The sequence below is a fragment of the Trematomus bernacchii genome, unplaced genomic scaffold (genome assembly GCF_902827165.1).
Source record: "Trematomus bernacchii unplaced genomic scaffold, fTreBer1.1, whole genome shotgun sequence".
In the NCBI taxonomy this organism is placed as follows: domain Eukaryota; kingdom Metazoa; phylum Chordata; class Actinopteri; order Perciformes; family Nototheniidae; genus Trematomus; species Trematomus bernacchii.
The window spans coordinates 15735322-15756816 of NW_022987739.1; the positions used below are offsets into that span (position 1 = coordinate 15735322).

General features: G+C 40.8%; 1 protein-coding gene across 10 annotated transcripts in view; it reads left to right on the forward strand.

The window, feature by feature from the left end:
- The window catches only part of dock7 (dedicator of cytokinesis 7), a 50146-nt gene that overhangs the window by 24958 nt on the left and 3693 nt on the right, over positions 1-21495 (forward strand). For 2 of the 10 annotated variants that reach the window (XM_034146457.1, XM_034146462.1), the window contains 27 exons: positions 1113-1202; positions 2773-2868; positions 2985-3125; positions 3396-3509; positions 3883-4050; positions 4309-4448; positions 4828-4997; positions 7089-7267; positions 7414-7596; positions 8102-8237; positions 9621-9717; positions 10266-10283; positions 11474-11570; positions 11675-11809; positions 11922-12074; positions 12415-12573; positions 12728-12828; positions 12951-13143; positions 13233-13376; positions 14215-14346; positions 15106-15120; positions 17456-17581; positions 17704-17793; positions 17905-18141; positions 18363-18506; positions 18649-18755; positions 19081-19248. In XM_034146457.1, the coding sequence (XP_034002348.1) occupies positions 1113-1202; positions 2773-2868; positions 2985-3125; positions 3396-3509; positions 3883-4050; positions 4309-4448; positions 4828-4997; positions 7089-7267; positions 7414-7596; positions 8102-8237; positions 9621-9717; positions 10266-10283; positions 11474-11570; positions 11675-11809; positions 11922-12074; positions 12415-12573; positions 12728-12828; positions 12951-13143; positions 13233-13376; positions 14215-14346; positions 15106-15120; positions 17456-17581; positions 17704-17793; positions 17905-18141; positions 18363-18506; positions 18649-18755; positions 19081-19248 (3533 nt within the window). Of the gene's footprint in view, positions 1-1112; positions 1203-2772; positions 2869-2984; positions 3126-3395; positions 3510-3882; positions 4051-4308; positions 4449-4827; positions 4998-7088; positions 7268-7413; positions 7597-8077; positions 8238-9620; positions 9718-10265; positions 10284-11473; positions 11571-11674; positions 11810-11921; positions 12075-12414; positions 12574-12727; positions 12829-12950; positions 13144-13232; positions 13377-14214; positions 14347-15105; positions 15121-17446; positions 17582-17703; positions 17794-17904; positions 18142-18362; positions 18507-18648; positions 18756-19080; positions 19249-21495 lie in introns of all 10 variants that reach the window. The other 8 variants (XM_034146459.1, XM_034146458.1, XM_034146461.1 and 5 more) reach the window with 4 other exon arrangements.

Below are 21495 nucleotides of genomic sequence, written 5' to 3' on the forward strand. Positions count from 1 at the left end.
TTACTCTCTTTCTATACTATGATCTTTTTATGCACGTATATATATTTCACAAAAAAATGGTAGAGAAAAAGAGTAGTGTTAGAAATCATCCTCATCCACAGAGTATTTATTCTGCGACCATTTTGTTTCATCTCTCATTCTCTTTTCTTCTTTCTGTTTCCACCACCATTATTCACTCTCCACACCAGCTAATAACCATGCATGACTTCCTACTAACCCTACCTAGCGTTCACTCTGTCACCAGAGCATGGTATATCTGTGAGTGTGAGTGTGTGTCTGTCTACGTGTGCAAGCTCAGCTTCTCATTCCGTCTGAACATGTGATGTAATGTCCTCTGCCATTTTAGGTCTTCCTGATATAAGCATTTGTTAATCACCAACTCAAACGCTGGATGTTATGAATATCAAGAAAACAGAAGGGAAAATAATTCTGCAAATGATATTCATAAAATCACTGCTAGATTCCAGCTTATAATGTATTGTGCCAACATTAACAGAGCATGGCATAATCCACATTTAACCTGGGTTAGTCTACCCACCATTAATAAAACCTTTGCTACGTTTTTTTACTAATGCCAACTTAACTTGATATCGCACCCATTTTGCATCCCTCCTTTTGAGAACATATATATTAAATTTGGTGTAAATAAATAATAAATTAAATACTTTTAATGCTAAATTGTTTTATTTGTTATTATCCTTATATAGTTATTTTATATTTGTTATTACCTACTTTGCAACTTATTTCTTTAGATTGTTTATGTTCGCACATCCAGATACCAAAGCAAATTCCCTGTATGTGTAAACGTACCTGGCAATAAGCTTGATTCTGATTCTGATTCTTTAAGGCACTCAAACTACAGATGTATGTGACTGTTTTAGATCATGGGAACAACAGTTTTAATTGTGTTCGCCCTGTCCTTTGTCCAATAGTTCTGTGTCTTGATGTGTGTGCAAGAGATCACAAAAATGTAGTGTGCATGTGTGTGTGTGGGGGTGCCTGTGACCCAGCGGACACGTTTTCCCTGTGTGCTGAGGAATAAGGTGCAACCCCACGCTCCCGTTGCTCCTCCACTAACCTTGTTGTCACCGTTCCATTCATCCCACCCATAGGCCATGGAGCGCAGTGGCAATCGCATGTCTTCGCACACTGAGAGCACCAGTTTCTTGCAAACTTTAACAGGACGGTTGCCCACAAAAAAGGTAGAGCCACTGCACTGGGGGAGGAACCAAGCCCGCCCACCTCTTTATTCGCCTCCTCACCTGTCTTGTCTGTGGATGTGTGCTTCTCGATTTGGTTGATGTTGTATTTGGTGGTTGTGGAGTTTGTTGAATGCGGAATGTCTATGATCTGCCTCTCGTTCTGAATGTTTCAAGGAGTTTTTTTTAAGTGACATGAATGTTTGTATTCTGGCTGACCTAGTCTGGCTAACTTAGTCTGGGAAGTCTCCTTTAATCGTCCTTTCATAGGGCTGCACAATATGAGGAAAAATAAGTAATAATGTTAAAATACAACAAATTATTTGTTAAATAAACCAAAAAGAATGGTGATTTACATTTTAAGCTGCAGCCTTTTACGGATACTCTTTAAAAAAAATCTCTGAGTGTTATACAAATAAGATAAAAAAATAAATATCACAAGTTTAACCTTAATTATAGAAAAACATTATATCGTGCAGCCCTTTGCTGCTCACTACTCATCATGCATTAAATGCATATGGTTAGGCTTGTTTTCTAAGTACCACTTCCATCGGTTTACTATGACCCTGCAATAGAGTCATAAACACATGCAAGTTTGGTGAAACATTTCCCTAACTAATGATAAAGAACAAAAAACAAACAAACACATAAAAACATCTATTTACTAGTTACCATTTTGGGTCTGCTTCGTAGATAAAACTGAGCAATACTCAGTTCTCAGCACTTACTACTTTAAAGTAGAACTTATGCTACTAGTGAATATAGAAAATGCCCAGAAACGATTTTTGTAGGCGGCACCTAAAGTATTTTAAAGATAATAAATTGGGTTATCCTTCATGTCTGGCCCCTTTCTAATCTCTATAATATGTCGACACGATTACGGAGACTTGCCAGATTCAATAGACAGTCAATATGCTAGCCAGACTGTGTTCTGCATAAAACACACACTCAAATAAGGTCATGCATAATTCTTTAAAGAAATGAAAAATAATACATTCTTATCTCCATGTGCACATTTGTAATACCTCAGCCATTTATACGATTATCCGGAAGTAACTTTATGAAAGACTCTAATTTGCATGTTGAAAAGAGGGAATTTTTCATCATTTCATAAAATAAAGGTTGTTGAATCTAACTGTAAATTATATTAAAGGATATTTTTACTTTTAATGACTTTGTTTAGAGTGTTTGGAGTTGGTAACCCCGTAATGTAGTATATGTATATTTTGGTTTAACCTCCCTCTGTAATTCAGTTAATTTTCAGTGTTGGGAGCGCAGCAGCTTTTCTGGACTCATATTCTTTCATATAAAGAATGTTAGCATTGCTAATCCCTGTTGACTAAACCTGCTAAACTTTTATTCCATGTTACATCCCCTTTTAAGTTTGTACATTTTGAAGTTCAGTTAACAGTAGATTTACTGAATAATCTATTCACAGCATGGAGGTATATTAAAATGTAATATCAACGGTGATACTTCTCCTGTTGCCTCACATTCTCTCTGTCTGGCTCCGTTGCTTCTCCCTCTCTTTCCCTCCATCTCCACTTCTTTTCTACTTTCCTGTTCTCCTCAGCTCTTCCATGAGGAGTTGGCGCTGCAGTGGGTAGTGAGCAGTGGGAGCGTCAGGGAGGGGGCTCTGCAACAGGCCTGGTTTTTCTTTGAACTCATGGTAAGAAAAAAACCCTGTCATTAAACCTATAAACAGCTGTGACTTATATGTATTCTATTAATAGTCAACACAGTACAGTATTTTCCCATGACAACATGTCTTGCCTTGTACCACAGGTGAAGAGCATTATCCACCACCTCTACTTCACGGAGCGCTTGGAGTCACCCAGGAAGAACCGTTTCCCAGAGCGCTTCATGGATGACATTACAGCTCTGGTCAGCACCATTGCCGGGGACATCGTGTCTCGCTTCCAGAAGGTTAGTAACAGCCTGGTGAGAATTACGTGAGAATATAAGGACCTCCTGGTGGGCATGCAATCTGTTAAATACCATTGCTGTAGAGCACATACAGTAGAAGGAATGTGGTGTTATACAATAATCTAGCGAACCAGCTAATTTAACACTTGATGTGGGTTTTGCAATGTGACTACAAGGGATGTTCCATATCATCCTTTTGCCTGGTTAGGTGACTCTAACATCTTGCTCTAACTGTCAACTTTTTAAGTCATGTGTGTCTCATCCAATCAGGACCTAGAGATGGTGGAGAGACTTAACACCAGTCTGGCCTTCTTCCTCAACGATTTGCTCTCAGTCATGGACCGAGGCTTTGTCTTCACCTTAATCAGAGCATACTGGAAACAGGTACATGCCACATCGCAAAGATGTTACACATTTCTTGTTAAGTGTTTTTATGCAAATAATAACAATTTATAAGGATAAGTGTTAATGAAATCAGAGCAACGCTTAGCCAAAACTTGACAGAATTATTAACTTAACAAATGAATTTGGATGTCTCCCCATTGTTAATCAAAGAAGCTACTGCCAGATATCGTCCCAGTTTTACTACATTCTGGCAACTCAAGATATATTAACACAGCATTTCAGGTTTCTTCATGACCTTAGAATATTCCAACAACTTTCCTCTCCAGGATTTCAGTTCTTTTAACAGTATTCAGTCCGAATTATGTATTTTCTCTAAAACCATAAATGATTGTGTCCCGTTTCCTTCCTCCAGGTTTCCACAAAGCTTTACGCTCTGCAGAACCCAACCCTAGAGTCTTTGAGGCTTGACTTTTTGAGAATAGTGTGCAGCCACGAACACTACGTCACCCTCAACCTGCCCTGCAGCCTGCTCACCCCCCCCGCCTCGCCTTCCCCCTCCGTGTCTTCAGCAACTTCACAGGTCAGACAACAAGTGGGGATGTGCAGGGGAAATTATGCAAACTTATTTAAAGGAATTTAAAGTTAGATGATCATGCGTGCACCTATACTAACTTCTTGCAAATTTGGCAGCGTAAAAAGGATGAGCAGCAAAAGTAGATTGTAAGACTGTCCTACAATAACATTTATATAATTTTGTTGTGTTATTGATGCATTTGAATTCCTAAATTATTAATGGTCTAACTTGTTTGGATGTTCTGTTCTCCCTTCTTTCCCATAGAGCTCTGGGTTCTCCACAAATGTCCAGGACCAGAAGATAGCCAACATGTTTGAGCTGTCTGTTCCCTTCAGAGAGCAACACTTTCTGGCTGGACTGGTTCTGTCTGAACTGTCCGTAATACTCGACCCAGAAAATGAAGGGTTAGTATGCTTAAGATTTATACTAAAGAAAAGGTCTTTGTATGAGTGAGAGCAACTTGAAGGGTCAAAATGGTTGAGTTTCTTCACATCATCATGTCACATACAAGGTGATTGTATGTGTGGTGGTTTGTATTTGGGTGTGGGTGTATGTACCCAATAAACTATCATGTATTGTAGAGAATCAAAAGTGCTATAATCAGGTTATAGTCTCTGTGTCTGTTGGTGAGAGATAAGTCTGTATGCTTGCTGACATGCATTCATGTGAGTGAGTTAAGGTTGTGCACGTTTGTCTTAACGTGAGTTGCTTCCCTTGTTCTCCCACCCAATGTGCTTTTCTCACGTGAAATTAAATTCAGTTTTTTTCTTGTTTGCACTGTAGCATGTTCGGCCTTCATAAGAAAGTGGTGAGTGTGGTCCATAACCTCCTGTCCAGCCACGACTCTGACCCTCGCTACGCTGATCCCGAGGTCAAGGCCCGAGTCGCCATGCTGTACCTGCCTCTCATTGGCATCGTCATGGAAACACTACCACAGCTCCATGACTTTACAGGTAAAAGATGATATTAGTTACATTACAACACACTTTATATAATTCATTCTTTAAAAGGCGGGTCTGTGTTTTAAAAGTGTTCTTCAAACTACGCGAAAGGGAGATTATTAAATATATTATTCAATCCTTCAAAAAACACACATTTGCGTGGATATGCATGGATTGCATGTTTTTAGAATATCAGTATGTGTGGTATTCTCAGTTCCACACACTGCTTTACCATGTCATCTCATGTTCTACTTTAATACAAGTGAAGAACAATTATGACCTAAACCACTTTAGAAAATCACAGATGAATATTTACTGACTGTCCCTGAAACCATTTGGCAACAATTTGGCCACTTCAGAGCATTTATCACACTGGGTGCAGGGCATAGACATGGATGTGTGTGCACTTGAGCACGAGCGTACCTCCTCAGCATTACATTGAGCCAGCAAAGACCCCTGTTACGACATAATGTGGCAAAATGCCAAGTAACCTGAGGTATTCAAACACACGCCTCTGCAACGTTACAATGTGACCTACAGTAGCTTTATACTCTGGAACTCTGGAGGTTATCATTTGACCTGCAAAGAATGTTGCACAAAAAAACATAATGAACTGGCTGATCTCTTGCCTCAGTTCATCCCTATTTGACCTCCCCCACCCCCACCGCTTCCTTAGAGAATGAGACTCATCTAGACCAGGATCTGGTTTTAAAATGACTCAGTGATAAATGTTTGAATAATCGCAGTAGTTCCTGAGGTTGGCTCACGTTATAAAGCTTGGTCTGAATTAGTGTTAATTTCGTCAGCTATTTTTTTATTTAGTTTTAGTCTTAGTCCTGTGTTAAATTTCCTTTTTAGTTTTAGTCATATTTAGTCACCTTCATCCTGTTTTTATTTAGTCAAGTTTTAGTCGACTAAAAGTCTGAGCATTTTAGTCTTATTTTAGTCAAAGAAAACTAATTATTTTAGTCTACTTTTTGTCAATGAAAACTGTTGAGTCTTTTTTAGTCATCAGATTATATAGAACATTTCAGTCAAACTAGTCTAGCCAAAATCAATAATTTGTCATTTTAGTCAAACTTATTTCACAATAAGATTATATCTTGTCCTTATTTGATGAAAAACACATGTTGAATGATTAAGAATGCAGCTTTGCAGAGAGTATCTGGTCAGGTTTGTGGTGTTTTTACCAGCTGTGTTATGGCCACATTGCTTCCCTTCTGATAAAACAATGCATTCGCTTTTTTTCTCCGCCTCATTGTAGCGAAAATGGGCCCAAATATCACATTGTTTCTTTCTCCCAAGCAGTGGTGGCTTTAGACTTTTTCGTTGTCAGTCATTTTGACGGACAGGATCGTAACATTTCCGTCATAATCCATTATTACCCGTCGAGTGCACAATTTATCACTCACTCGCGCTGACGGGGGGGTATTCGGTTAACGCGAGTGCGACCACTGCTCCCAAGCCCTGTTGTTGCCATTTTATTTTCTGTTAAATAAGGTTAGTTAGACCATGAGTTAGACCCGAGTCTTCCTGACAGTTCATATTGTGCCGCTGCCCGGTGTAATTCAAATGTGCCGCCGCGCGCAGCACAGACACACAGCTGCTGCCCAGCCGCAGCACCGGAAATGGAACTGCTGGGAGAAAAACTGACTATCAGAGATGTAACGTTATCTTTGATAATATTTTGTCTCCTAATTTTTCGTCAACGAAAGTAAAGAGAGATTTTGGCATAGTTTTTATTTAGTAAACTACATTTTCGTCTCGTCACTTTTCGTCAACGATATTGCATGATTATTTCGTTACAGTTATTGTTTACTACCGTCGGTGCCGTTTTCGTCATGGAAAAAAAGGTTGTTGACGAAGATATTTCGTCATAGTTTTAGTCAACGAAATGAACACTAGTCTGAATCAAATGTGGCCTATTTTGTGATATCTTTTCAAGTAGTAATTATTAAATAGTATTTATTTCTAAAAATGCCATGTTATCAAAGTCTCAACATCCTTATTAATTTTCCATTCTAGATAAAGCAATTCCCCTTTTTTATTTTTATATTCCTGTTAATGATTGTATTTTTTATTCTCTTCTTTTTGTCTCACTAGAGTCCCATAACCAGTGGGGTCGGCCGGGCTGTCCCCAGGGGGCAGCGATGGGCAGCAGTGGGGAAGAGGCAGAGGGAGAGGCTAACAGCCTGATCAACCAGACGGTCGCTGCGGCGATAGCAGGCACCGCCACTCCCACCCCAATGTCCCGACCAAGCAGCTTCTTGCTCAACTCGCAGGTATTTTAATGTTTGTATCATTCATCTGCAATTTATGGAGCAGTCCTACTGCTGTACGTCATTACAACATTTGGAGGCATTTGTCTTGTTATCATACCTCTTTCTGTCCTTCCTCCCTGTTCATTTCCCATGGTCCATTTCTCCAGGCGAGTCGTCCGCATGGTAGCTTCTCGGCCGAGTCGAGCCGCAGTCTGCTCATCTGTCTGCTGTGGGTGTTGAAGAACGCAGACGAGCTGGTGTTACAGAAGTGGTTCACAGACCTGTCGGTGTCGCAGCTCAACCGCCTGCTGGACCTCCTCTACCTGTGTGTGTCCTGCTTTGAGTACAAGGTGACATCAACACACCGACTAACCACTGCATGGTTGTCCAGGAGCACACAGAGGGTTGGGTACCCATTATCTCTTGAGTGTACCTTCTCCTACGTTTTATGTCCCACAAAATATTATTTTCCCAGTTGGACTGATAGTGAGGTTTATAAATTAAACTGTATACTCATATCAGCCATCATGTGATCACAACAAATGGGAAATTGTAGCAAAAAGTTAATACGGGTCAAACAGAAAAAAAAAATGTCTTACATACATACTTATTTGTCCAGATTTTGTTTTACATTCTCTAAATCTTCTAAATCTTCTTTCTTTCTGTGTGTTTTACTTTTCTGCTATGCTCTGTTTGCTGTCTGCTTGTCGATGCTTGCACATTTGCTTGTTTGCTCCTAATCTGCCTTGCTTGCTGAGTGCTGTGCTGCAAATAACTTCCCCGCTTTGGTTTCTCTGTCCGTCCACTCATCCTCTGCCTCATGGATACAAGGCCCATGTTGTGTTCACCATGCAGGGGAAGAAGGCGTTTGAGCGGATGAACAGCCTGACCTTTAAGAAGTCTAAAGACATGAAAGCCAAGCTGGAGGAGGCCATCTTGGGCAGCATCGGGGCCCGACAGGAGATGGTGCGACGCAGCCGCGGACAGCTAGGTGGGGCTAACACATCTCAGCAAATGCTCACACACTATATCTATATACTTTGAAAGCAAACACAGATGAAACATTAAGCCAGAGTTAAAGGTCCCCTATTATGCAAAATTCACTTTTTTATGTCTTTTATACATAAATATGTGTCCCCGCCGGTGTGTCAAGAGACTCACAAAGTGTCAGAAAATAAAAGCCTCTCTCTTTTCCTCCGTACCCACATCTCTAAATACGGGGGTACAACAGAGCTGATCCAGATTTGCGTCCGATATGACGTAGTATCGGAAATGTGGGCTGGCTTTACGCCCACAGCCCTATCAGAAACGTTGCTGTATCAGAAACAATAAGCGACATGCTTTGGAAGTAATATGGTCTGTGTTTACATTAGCAAGCATCGCTAACAGTCAGAGCTAACGCTGTACTGGAGAGAGCATGTGTAAAAAAGCAGGAAATAAAAGGTACTCACCTTGTGATAAACCCGCAAGAGAAAAAGCATTTGAGCTCCATACTGTTTGAGAAGTAATCCTTGATGTGGTTTGGAACATAATATGGCGTTTTAATCACGGCGTTTAGCTGAGTATCTGGGTAGAATTCTCCTGCATGAGCTCTCCTCTCTCTAGAGCTGCGGACCCAGAATCAGCACTTCTCTAACAGGGCTGAAATAGAGGCATGGCTAGAATGGGTGATCTGTTTGGTATTTTGAGCAAAACACTTCAGAGACATGTTTTTTATATATCTGAGACCTATAATATATGCCTAAAAATAGTATAATAGGAGACCTTTAAACAAAATGATGCTAACACATGAAGTCCTAAACTACAGTATATCCTGCTTTCCAAACTGCACACACTCATACTGCTGTGCACTTTAAAGGTGGGGTAGGTAAGTTTGAGAAACCGGCTCGAGATACACTTTTTGTTATATTCCATGGAATGCTCTTAACATCCCGATAGCAATGAATATCTTAAGTGCTTTGACAAAAAATCCATAAAAAAATGTCATCTGTGGAAGCCGTAGTACTGTAAAAAGCACGACCAATCATCTGAGCCGGCCCGGCTAAAATAACTGGATGGCCTACCTGCCTGTCAGCCTTCCATCTGTGCACAAACTTATCTCGTGCCCTCATTGGTCATGTGCGCGTTCGTGTGTGTTGGAGGAGGGGCTCTGTAAGGAAGTGGCAGATTTTCTCCGGTTGTGTATTTTCAAATTCTAGCGATCTCGAGCCGGTTTCTCAAACTTACCTACCCCACCTTTAATAGCACTGCAGATCAAACAAAGTTTCAACCAAAGTCAATCACGTTTCACTGTGTACACATACCTTCTTTCACTGTGTACACATACCTTCTTTCACCACTAATACAAAAGTAAATTATTTTCTCTTCCATTTAGAACGAAGTCCATCTGGCAGTGCTTTTGGCAGTCAGGAAAACCTTCGATGGAGAAAGGACATGACCCACTGGAGACAAAACAGCGAAAAGATGGACAAGTACGCTTTTTCAAACTCTAAATCCACCTTCCGAATTCTAACTATATGTCACATAATAAACCTCAAAGAATCAGCTCTTTGAAGGAACACAGTATTTTAAGTGCATACTGTTTTTGTGCTGCACAAAACTATGATTGAGTATAATAATATCCATACCCACTTATATCTCCACCTTTAATACATGTTAAGCCTTACAGATAGATACATCTTGAAGTTTGAAAACAATCCTTTAATCTTCTTATTAGAATATCACAAACGATCTCCACTTCTGCCAAAGTTAATTTATAGTTTTTGGGTTATTTCCAGTTTTGGATTTGCATAGTAACAGAGCAGAATTATTTGTTTTGCCTAATGTTTAATTTAACATCAGCAACTGCAGATATCTGTGTTGCGTGCACAAAAGATACACTGCTTCGTGCAATGCTTGTTTTATTTCGTATTTCATATGTATTTTATTTATTCGACTCTGTTTCTTGTTGTAAATTCAGCTCCAATCTTTGTTTTCTGTTCATTTCCATTTGTTCTCTCACGTTGCTGTGTTTATGTAGGAGTCACAGATCAGTCAGGTATTGTATGGTCCACATTTGCTGTGTGCTCCTTTAAATTCCCCCTGCTTAAGTACAGTAACTCAATCGTGGTGTATTCACATGCCTGTGGGAGGTTGCAGTGGACACAAAATGTATGTATTCCATTTGGATCAGATTCCCCCCTGAATCTAACCCTCCTTGTCCCTTTTCGATCCTCCTTGGCTTTTAACTGATCACTCCTGATAGACCAATATCATGATTCATTTCTACTCCATTTTGATTTCTTCCCGCATGCACATGAATACACCAACAGAGACCACCTGTTTATGGTTCTGACCCTCATCATCATTCCCTCTCTCCTGGTAATCATGTCTGTCTCGGGGTTGGTAGTGGTTGCAGTGAGTCTGTTTTGCTTTTTAACCAGCGTGCTTTGCTTTGGGTTGTGACTCGTGTGTCTCCCTGGGTAGTGCTGCAGCCAAAAGCAAGGACAATGTAGCAATAGCTCTTCTTGTAATGAATACTGTAATGCTTTACGACTTAAAGCCAGTCCTGATATATTTTCATATATTCAAACATGTAGGACAGGTAAATACACAGCATTTATCCTTAATGTTCCACCTGTAGACCAGGGATGGTTTCCTTAGCTGTCCGTTTTGGCTTTAGTTAAGAATACTTTAGTTGATAAGTTCATATTGAATTACTCTTTTTCAAGGAAACTTATGAACAAATCTATTGTAAAATCAAAAGTGGTTCTTTTGCATGATTTGTTGATGAAAAACTTTGTTCTACAGATCTGTTGATTAACTAAACTAATCATTATTGACCAAATGTCTGAGTGTTATTCGACAAATATTTTATTTATGGGACAGTCCTACTTCAAACCTCTGAAGTCACCAGTTTGCACTAGCTGTTTACATATAGATCTGCATGCATTGTTTCTGTGGATCATTTGCATAGTTTGAGGTCTGCACTTTCAGTGTAAGATTGATTTTAATATAGATAGACAAGCAGCTTTTTTTGTTTAAAGATATCATATTTAATTGAATGCAAACAAGCATATAGGCTGGTACTCTACTCGGCACATATTATCTGTTTATTCCACACAGAGACTATGAACTAGGGCTTGAATATCGTGACAGGAACCTCACGTTAGGCTGTACAGCATTATCATCGCAATTTGGGAGGTGTGAACCATTTTGTGACAGGGTTTTCTGTTCTGTTGACTGCAGGACCAGAGCAGAGCTGGAGCATGAAGCACTCATCGATGGTAACCTCGCAACAGAAGCCAACTTAATTATTCTTGATACTTTGGAGATTGTTGTGCAGGTAAGCAAGGGAAAAGGACTTTCTTTATAGATTCATGCATGTGGTTTAAAAATGTATATCCATAAACCCTGCCATGCTCTTATAATGTGTCCCTTTCCCTTCAGACGGTATCAGTGACAGAGTCTAAGGAGAGTATCCTGGGGGGGGTGCTGAAGGTGTTGCTCCACAGCATGGCCTGCAACCAGAGCGCCCTTTACCTCCAGCATTGTTTCGCCACACAGAGGGCGCTGGTGTCTAAGGTAAGACTTTAATTAAAGTGATACATTTCAGGTCTTCCTTGCAATTGATTCCAGGACTTCATACTTCATTTGCATTGTGTCAATATGTGTGTGTTTCTGTCTGTCGGTGTAGTTTCCTGAGCTGCTGTTCGAGGAGGAGACGGAGCAGTGTGCTGACCTGTGTTTGCGGTTGTTAAGGAGCTGCAGCAGCAGCATTGGAACCATCAGGGCCCACGCCAGCGCCTCCCTCTACCTCCTCATGAGGCAAAACTTTGAGATTGGCAACGTAAGTACAACTGAAAAACTAAAGGTTTACAAACCAACATGTTGTGGTATTAGTTTGATTGGAACATTCGAACATAAAGCTGGGATGAGGGGTTTTTAATGTTTAAACCCATCATCCACCCACAAAACCTGAAGTGTAGCTTCCATAGAGCTGCTGGTGATGGTTTCAAATACAATTGTCTGTACCACACTTTTCACACACAGACCTTTCTGAAAATGATTTCTTGACTAGAAGTGAAATTTGCTCAGCAGAACGCTTCCTTTTCAGTCCATATCTGTCACACAAGAACCAACAAATATGACTTGTTCAACCTTTCTTCTCTTTGTGAATGCACTTTCAGAACTTTGCCAGAGTGAAGATGCAAGTGACCATGTCCCTTTCTTCGCTGGTGGGAACGTCTCAGAATTTTAACGAGGAGTTTCTGCGTCGCTCTCTAAAGACCATCCTCACCTACGCAGAGGAGGACCTGGAGCTCAGAGAGACCACGTTCCCAGACCAGGTACTGAGTTATCCATAAAATACATTTTAGCTTCTGTCCATCACAGTGTAAAAAAAACTCTAGACTGACTTACAACTTAGTATTCATACTAAATTAACAGATTTTGACTTGTGGTAGCAATAACTCAAGATCTCTATTAATGATCTGAATCCAGGTCCAGGACCTTGTGTTCAACCTGCACATGATCCTGTCCGACACCGTGAAGATGAAGGAGCACCAGGAGGACCCTGAGATGCTGATAGATCTCATGTACAGGTAAAGAAAACAAGCACACTCCCACCTCTTAATCACTTAAACATGTATTGCTGCACTGTGAGCACCATCATCTCTCCGTCAGTGTTTAGTTCTTATCTTTTGCGATGTGTCTGTGTCTCCAGGATTGCAAAGGGCTACCAGACGTCTCCGGACCTGCGGCTGACGTGGCTTCAGAACATGGCGGGCAAACACTCGGAGAGGAACAACCACGCTGAGGCGGCCCAGTGTCTGGTGCACAGCGCCGCTCTGGTGGCCGAGTACCTGAGCATGCTGGAGGACCGCAAGTATCTGCCCGTGGGCTGCGTCACCTTCCAGGTAGGAAAAGCACTGGGTGCATGGTGTAGACATGCCTGGAAACAAAGGTCTGCTGATGTGTGAGCTTCTATTTGTTCATTTGTATTCAGAACATTTCCTCCAACGTGCTGGAGGAGTCTGCAGTCTCTGATGATGTGGTGTCACCAGATGAGGAGGGCATCTGCTCGGGGAAATATTTCACGGAGATCGGCCTGGTGGGACTCCTGGAGCAGGGTGCTTCCTCTTTTTCCATGGTGAGAAGGGTAGATGGGTCATAGGTTGAATGGAGGTTGACAATCATGCAAGTGGCTTCCTCTTTCTCTCACCAAAAAAAAGCTTTTTGCTACGTATCCAAAATAGAGGTCTTAGAATATATGTACATTTGGGAGTAACAGTCACTTCCCAGATAGTAACATGCAGTATATTCATCCTGAATCATCGTATCAAAGATCTTTAAGCTATAATAGATGTACAAAGGCTGTCAGATGTTTGTGGAACTTTTTAAATGATCTTAATTTAGCCCCTAATTCTCTTAAAATCTCTAATTTAAAGGGGACCTATCATGCAAAATGCACTTTTGTACGTCTTTTATACATGAATATGTGTCCCCGGTGTTCCAGGGAACTCACCAAGTGTCAGAAAACACAACCCTCTCTATTTTCCTCCATACCCAAATCTCTAAAAAAGGGGCTGCAACGGATCTGATAAAAACTGATCCAGATTTGAACACTGTCCTGACGTCAGGACAGTGGCGCTACGGCTATTGGGCCAACTCCACCAATCAGGAGGAGACAGCCACGGCCAAAGCGCTGGAGACGCTGTAGTACATATGCCAGGCCAGTAGATGGTGCTGTTCTCACAGAATCTGCCCTTGCTAAAACAGAGCTAGAAATTGTCAAATTGAGCAAAATGAGGCATGGCTAAAATGCATGATCTGTTTGGTATTTTGAAAAAGTATAAATATGCCTTATATAGGTATGGTCCTACACTATATTATTCAAATATAGCATGATAGGTCCACTTTAAGCGTTGGTATTTTTTCTATCACTGCTGATTGTATCATGCTAACGTTTGTCTTGATCTCCCCCCCAGGCGGGCATGTATGAGGCGGTGAATGAAGTTTACAAGGTGCTGATCCCTATCCATGAAGCCAACAGGGACGCAAAGAAGTTAGCTACCATTCATGGTAAACTGCAGGAAGCCTTTGGCAAAATTGTGCATCAGGTAAACACACACACACACACACACACACACACACACACACACACACACACACACACACACACACACACACACACACAGTTTAGCTCTCCTCTTCCGTTGATCAATATGAACACCGAAAAAACTAACTAACACAATCACACAAATGTTTAGCACTGCTACTTTTCTCTCATGTATTATGTGTGTCCCATTTATCGGACCATGTCTATTAAATTCCTTCTGGCAGGATCTTATAGAAAGAGAAATGTCACAAAATGAATGTCATGTATAAAAATGCTTCAGAATACTTATCAATCTTCGCGGCCTTCACACAAATACCGCAGTAGCAACACCAGATACTGGAAATATCCTGTTGATGTTGCTGCCTAGCACAACACAGCTTTGCATGGCCATATTATTTGGCATTTTATTTCCTGTTTACATAATTACAAATATTGATCAGATACCTTGCATGTTTGATATGTCAAGTGTGAGACAGGATGCATATGTTGAGGGAAGGCACTCCTGCTGTGGGTTGTCTTAAAAGGTGTGTGACTCCTGATGATGATGTTAAGTTACAGCGTGGGTTAAAGTGGTCTGGGGGGCGGAGCAACTTCTGTCAGTTGCTCTGTTCTCCAGCCCAACAGCTAGTCACCTGGATCAGTATTAAAGAGTCCTTTCTCCTTGCTGTGACATCACTGCGTGTGCGAAAGCAACACTGTGTGTGTGTGTGGGGTGTTTGTGTGTTGTGTTCACTTGTCCTGTATTCTCTTTGTCACACAGAGTACTGGCTGGGAGGTAGGTGGCTAAACGGTTCCTGCTTGGGCCTGCTCGTGTTTTCCTGTTTTTAGTTGACTCTCATCTCTTTATTTACTAGCTGTGGGCACTCTGTTGCTCTCTTTGCTTTGTGACATACAGCCACTCCATTAACATCTGCAGACAGTGTCCCCTGTCTGCCCCTTGCCCTACAAGCAGCATCTTTCTCACTCATCTCCCTCTCTCCTCCTTCCTCCTCCTCCTCCTCATGTTCAAGAGGAGCTTTGCTCTTATAACAGTGTTGGCAGGCTGTGCATGGAGCCACCGTGTGTGACTCAGTGTCAGTGAATGCATCACCTGCACACTCCCTGTCCTCATCTCCTGTCTGTGTGCTGCTGTGTCAGTCACAACACACTCATTGACTGACACGCTGTCACATTTCATCTCATCTTCCAATCACAGGGCTCGATTTCAGTGTGAAGGGTATCTGTTCTAGCCAGTGGTCATCTTCGACACACAGCAATAAATGGAAAACACTCTGCAGACTTGAGTTGAAGCTGGAACCAAATCCCTGAGGCGTTCAGGTTCAACTGTCAGTAATCTCAGGGTTTACCTGATTATCCCTTTTTGATTTCCATTAGTTTTTATTATTGCCCTTTATTTAATAGTTCAAACTAAATCGACCCCTGATTTTTTCTTTTCCATCCATTCTGTTCTTCCGTTAACAGTTTTCACCTCTGAGTTGGTATGGTATGTTGCATGAAATGGCCATAGCACTCAGAGAGAGCATGCTGTGTTTCTGAAGGTTGTGGATCTTTATTTTCTCACTTTTCGTTCTTCATAACTGTCTGGATCCTCCACAACCACTTTATGTTCTTTCTCAAACTCAATTAAGATATTTTTGTTGTTATGTATTTTGTTTTTTGAGATTCTCTGGGGGAACCCAATCCTTATTAAAATGTGCTCTGTTTTCTCCTTTTTGATTACCCTGGTTGCCGACCCTTCCTTCCCACTTTACTTAATTTTGTCTTGTGGTAAGTTCTTTAGTTTTTAAGGGCCTTATTAAGACAAACAATATTTTTGTTGGAGCAGTTGCAGTGAGCTGCCTCGAGCGTGCAGTTACCAAGAGCGATTATGAAATGGTATTTTCCGAGCAACACACACACACACACACACACACACACACACACACACACACACACACACACACTCACACACTTGCAAACACTCATCAAAACCTGCTGTGCTTTCTGACTTGAAGTATACTCTATACAGTGCAAATGCTTTATGGATGCATGCAGAGGTCTGTGCAGAACACAGGTCAGAGTTCCTGGATTGAATGGCCATTGTTCTGCCGCTGAATGCAAATACATCCTATAATATCACAGAGTTAAGGCATCAGTTTAGAACAGTCAGTCATTGTTGTTCTGCAGAGCCTCGTTCTCTTCTCTGTCTCTGCTCATCATGACTCTTGTGACTGATTGAGTCGAGTTAGGTCTGCTAAGGTCTGCTAAGGTCTGCTAAGGTCTGCTAAGGTCTTCCCTCCCATATGATGCAAACATAATAGAAGTCAGAGTTGAAGTTGTTTTCAATTGAACGACTAATGTTATTTAGGAGTATTCTTAGACTTGTTCATGGCATATTCTGCTGGCTGGTAGATGAACATTGTAATGAAGGTTCTTCCTGTTACCCTGAGGTGGAAACGCTCCTCTGTGTACTGAGTTTTAATGGTAGAGGTGGAAAAAACCCGCTTATAAAAACTATAACTTGTACAGTGAATGCCAACATGTAATAGCTGCTTTATACTGTGGTAACCTGTGACGGAGGATCATCTGGAGGCTGTTGACCTCCTGTTGGCTGCTTTCTGTCCGACCCTGGTAACCACAGACAAACCACTGAAAGAGACTGCAACAGATGGGACAAATGAAGCAGCAATGTCACTCGCATTCAGTCCCACATGTTATTATGAAAGCTTTTTTAGATTTTTTTTAAAGAATGGATGAAAGGATGAAACCTTGCTTTTCATTTTCTGAATGCTAGGACTTCTTGTGCCTAACATATCAGCTACACACACACAACTGGAGCTGAAGTCTGTCATTGTTGGATTGACTCATTCGAATATGAAGCCAAAAAAGCGCCATTTGGTTGCAAAATGCTTACTGGTCAACCGTTATTATAGCAACAGTGATCTGCATATGAAGTTCTCCATTGTTTAGGTTCTGCACTATATCCGTCTGTTTTGAACAATGGCGTTTTTTAATATCTAAAGTTGTTTCATTTTGACTCTCTGGAATAAAACAAACACATTGTATATGTATTTAATTCCTCTTCTTGCTCATTACTGACATGTATCTCCCTCTGCTCGCAGCTCGGGAAGAGAATGTTCGGTACGTACTTCAGAGTCGGATTTTACGGGTCAAAATTGGGCGACTTGGACGAGCAGGAGTTTGTTTACAAAGAGCCGGCCATCACTAAGCTGGCGGAGATCTCTCACAGGCTAGAGGTAAAGTCCACCACGTAGACTCTAGATTTATGTTTAATGCCATTATTCCCCCGAAAAAAACATCTCTTTGCAATGAAGGATTTGAGTAAAGCCTAATGAGGATCTTTGCTGTTTCTTCTCAGGGTTTCTATGGAGACAGGTTTGGAGAGGACCAAGTGGAGGTCATCAAGGACTCCAACCCAGTGGACAAGTGCAAATTGGACCCAAATAAGGTCTGTGTGCAGAGTTTACATTCCCACATTGTTATTCTAACTTTTAGTCTGAGAATCTTTACCAAAGTGAACTCAGCCTTCGAACTAAACCAACCAATACTCTTTCTGCAGGCTTTCGTCCAGATCACGTACGTGGAGCCGTACTTCGACACGTACGAGATGAAGGACCGCATCACTTACTTCGACAAGAACTACAACTTGAGACGTTTTGTCTACTGCACTCCTTTCACTCTTGACGGGCGGGCGCACGGGGACCTTCACGAACAATATAAACGCAAAACCATCCTCACCACTTCCCACGCCTTCCCCTACATCAAGACACGCATCAACATCATCCACAAAGAGGAGGTGGGGGACAGTTTACACGTGACAGGAACCCTTCATTTTATAGCTACTCTGACATATAACCAAACCATTAGTAAAGGTTTATATTCACAACAGACTGTATCTTATCTCTTACTGTGGAATGATAGCATTCTGGAGATAAGTGGTGATAAAAGTGAGTTAGTTTATCCAACTCTTGCTGCGCGCCCTTATCACTCAAACTGCCTCTCTCTGTCCCTTTCCAGATTATCTCCACCCCCATTGAGGTGGCGATAGAGGACATGCAGAAGAAGACCCAGGAGCTGGCCTTTGCCACCCACCAGGACCCTGCAGATGCAAAGATGCTGCAGATGGTCCTGCAGGGGTCAGTGGGCACAACTGTCAACCAGGTAGAGTTTGGAGATGTCAGGTTTTTATTGGTACATAGAGTTTAGAGGCTTGAGAAGAAGACGAGCATAAACAAAGTGTTATTAGAGGACTTTCTCAGGATAAGTGAAGTTTCAGACTAATATTCCTCCTGCGTGTCCTCAGGGTCCTCTGGAGGTGGCTCAGGTGTTCCTGTCAGAGATTCCCAGCGACCCCAAGCTGTACAGACACCACAATAAGCTGCGGCTCTGCTTCAAAGACTTCACAAAGAGGTAGGAACTGTGCTGATCAGTCCACATACATGTCATGTGTCTAGAGGACACACTATTTCATGTGGAAGCACACCATAAGGAGAAATTCCGTGATCCATCACCGTAAATAATAAAAATAATGATCATACATAATTATGAGATTGAGTGTTTTGATTACATAGCATTTGGTGAAAGGTGAGCGTTAGACTCACCTACAGATGACAACTTTAACATGAATGAAAATCTTTGATAAGCTACAAAGAAATGTGTGCAGAGATTCTTTGTCCACGGTAGCACGCATTTATTATTGTACAGAATCCTCACGGCACTATTTTCTTTGCCAAAGGTGTGAAGACGCCCTGCGTAAGAATAAGAGCCTGATTGGTCCGGACCAGAAAGAGTACCAAAGGGAGCTGGAGAGGAACTACCACCGCCTGAAGGAGGCGCTGCAGCCCCTCATCAACAGGAAGATCCCCCAGCTCTACAAACCTGTGCTGCAGGTCAACGCCCACAGGTACGACTGTCTCAACATACTATATACAGGGTTCCCGCGGGGTCTTAAAAAGTCTTAAAAAGTCTTAAATTTGATAATCTGAATTTAAGGCCTTAAAAAGGTCTTAAATATGACCAAAAAAATAAGAAAGGTCTTAAATATGATTTAGAAGGTCTTAAAAATGATCGGATTTGAAAGGTACTTCTGTGTTGAGATCGCGTCTAAATGTGTTTTGGGGGGAAATGTCCGGGCTGCAAAGTAACCAGTACGGTAAGAGCCTTTCAGTTCCCCCCAACAATTTGTATTGAAATAAATCAACATGGAACCAGTAATCACTAACTTTGTTTCCCCCGGCCCCTTATTGGAGAACACCCAGCTAGTAACCTAGCAAGCTTCAGCTAGCGGCAGTCAGAAACTCATGTATCTTAGAATCTACTTAAAAATAAATATGGGGAAGTGTAAGTTCAACCGTATTTTAGCGTTAGCTAGTGCAGCAGCTCCTGCAACAACACCGGCGGACCTCTGGGCGACGTTTGGGTGTATGTCAACCCTAAAAGCGGAGGTGCCGTAGACGCTAAATACCGTAGCTAAACACCAATCATACAACAGCAACGATGAAAGATTGTAGCCAAGGCAGCAGAGCTCTGAATATAGCTCTTGTCTCTCTCTCTCTCTCTCTCTCTCTCTCTCTCTCTCTCTCTCTCTCTCTCTCTCTCTCTCTCTCTCTCTCTCTCTCTCTCTCTCTCTCTCTCTCTCTCACACACACACACACTAGGGCTGCTCGATTATGGCAAAAATCATAATCACGATTATTTTGGTCAATAATTGATATCAAGATTATTAAATACGATTATTCATTGACTTTGAAAACATCCATTTATTGAACTTTAAAACAAATAATAATTTGAACAGTATCTTTTTAACTGTTGATTAACCTGAACGTATAATTCAACTGCAAAACCAATACAAAAATAAATTAAATAAATTATACATTTAAATAAATAATATCAAAATAATAAATACCAATAAACAAGATCAACAAATATTTTGGAGCGCACTTCCACAAGCTACTAAACATATATAAATATGATAAATACAAATAAATTAGACTAAAATTAATTAGATCAAATATGTTGTAGTGCACTGTCACAACCGAGCAAAGCTAAATAATTTCGTAATTGTGGCAGGCCAAAATCGTAATTGCGATTTAAAATACGATTAATTGCACACCCCTAACACACACACACAAGCACACACAGACACATACACTTTTTGTCTAACACGCTAACACAGTTCTGTTATGCCTTTACATTTACTTTGTAAGTAATTATGGGACGTATTTCTTCTTTCATAGCAATTTTCCTTCATACTTTCTTGCCGTGAAATAGGTCTTAAATTCTATTCAAAGTGGTCTTAAAAAGGTCTTAAAAAGTCTTAAATTTGAGTAGGTGAAACCTGCAGGAACCCTGTATATACCTATGTTTCTGTTTAACATACTTAACTATGACCTTTTTTCGACATACTATGACTTTTTTAAGTTGTTGAATTATTTGACTATGACTTTCTATGATATCCTAGGCATACTTGAGTTTTTAGTTTTCAACATACTATACTATGCCAATATTTTTCCTTTTTCAACATACTATAACATTTAAAAATGTTTGTGATATTTTACTGTGACTTTTTCTGATATTTTCGGCATTCTTGACGTTTTTATTTTCAACATACTATATTATGACTTTTTTACTACATACTATACTTTCGACTATTTTTAACATACTATATACTATGACTTTTTATTTTATTTTTTGTTCTTTTTCGACTTACTTTTTCTAATATTCTGTTCTAATAAACCTTCTTTTTCGAGCCGAAAGATGTTGGGTTAATACGGTGGTCCAAGTGTTTATTTTTTTTAAAAGACAGTTTAGGTGGTCCTAAAACACATGGAAAGGTTCTTTAAGAAGTCTTATATTATTTAACTTCAGGGTTCCTGTATTTACCTTTACATTTAGTTGTGGCTGTATAATTAAACAAGTTTTGTTTTTGCTTTTGTAAAAATCATGCAGCAATCATGTAGTCCGAGAGTCCTTGACCTGGGGGGTATACTACGAATCTAGTTCAACATATCCTGGATATGTTTTGAGTTATCCGGTTGACTAAATAAAAAAAAAAAACGCTCTCGCTAAACGGTCCTACGACGCTGGCTATCAACTCGATCGCTCAAACCAGCCGTGTCCTATCTAGTTAGGTGCGCGTTCACATGAAAGG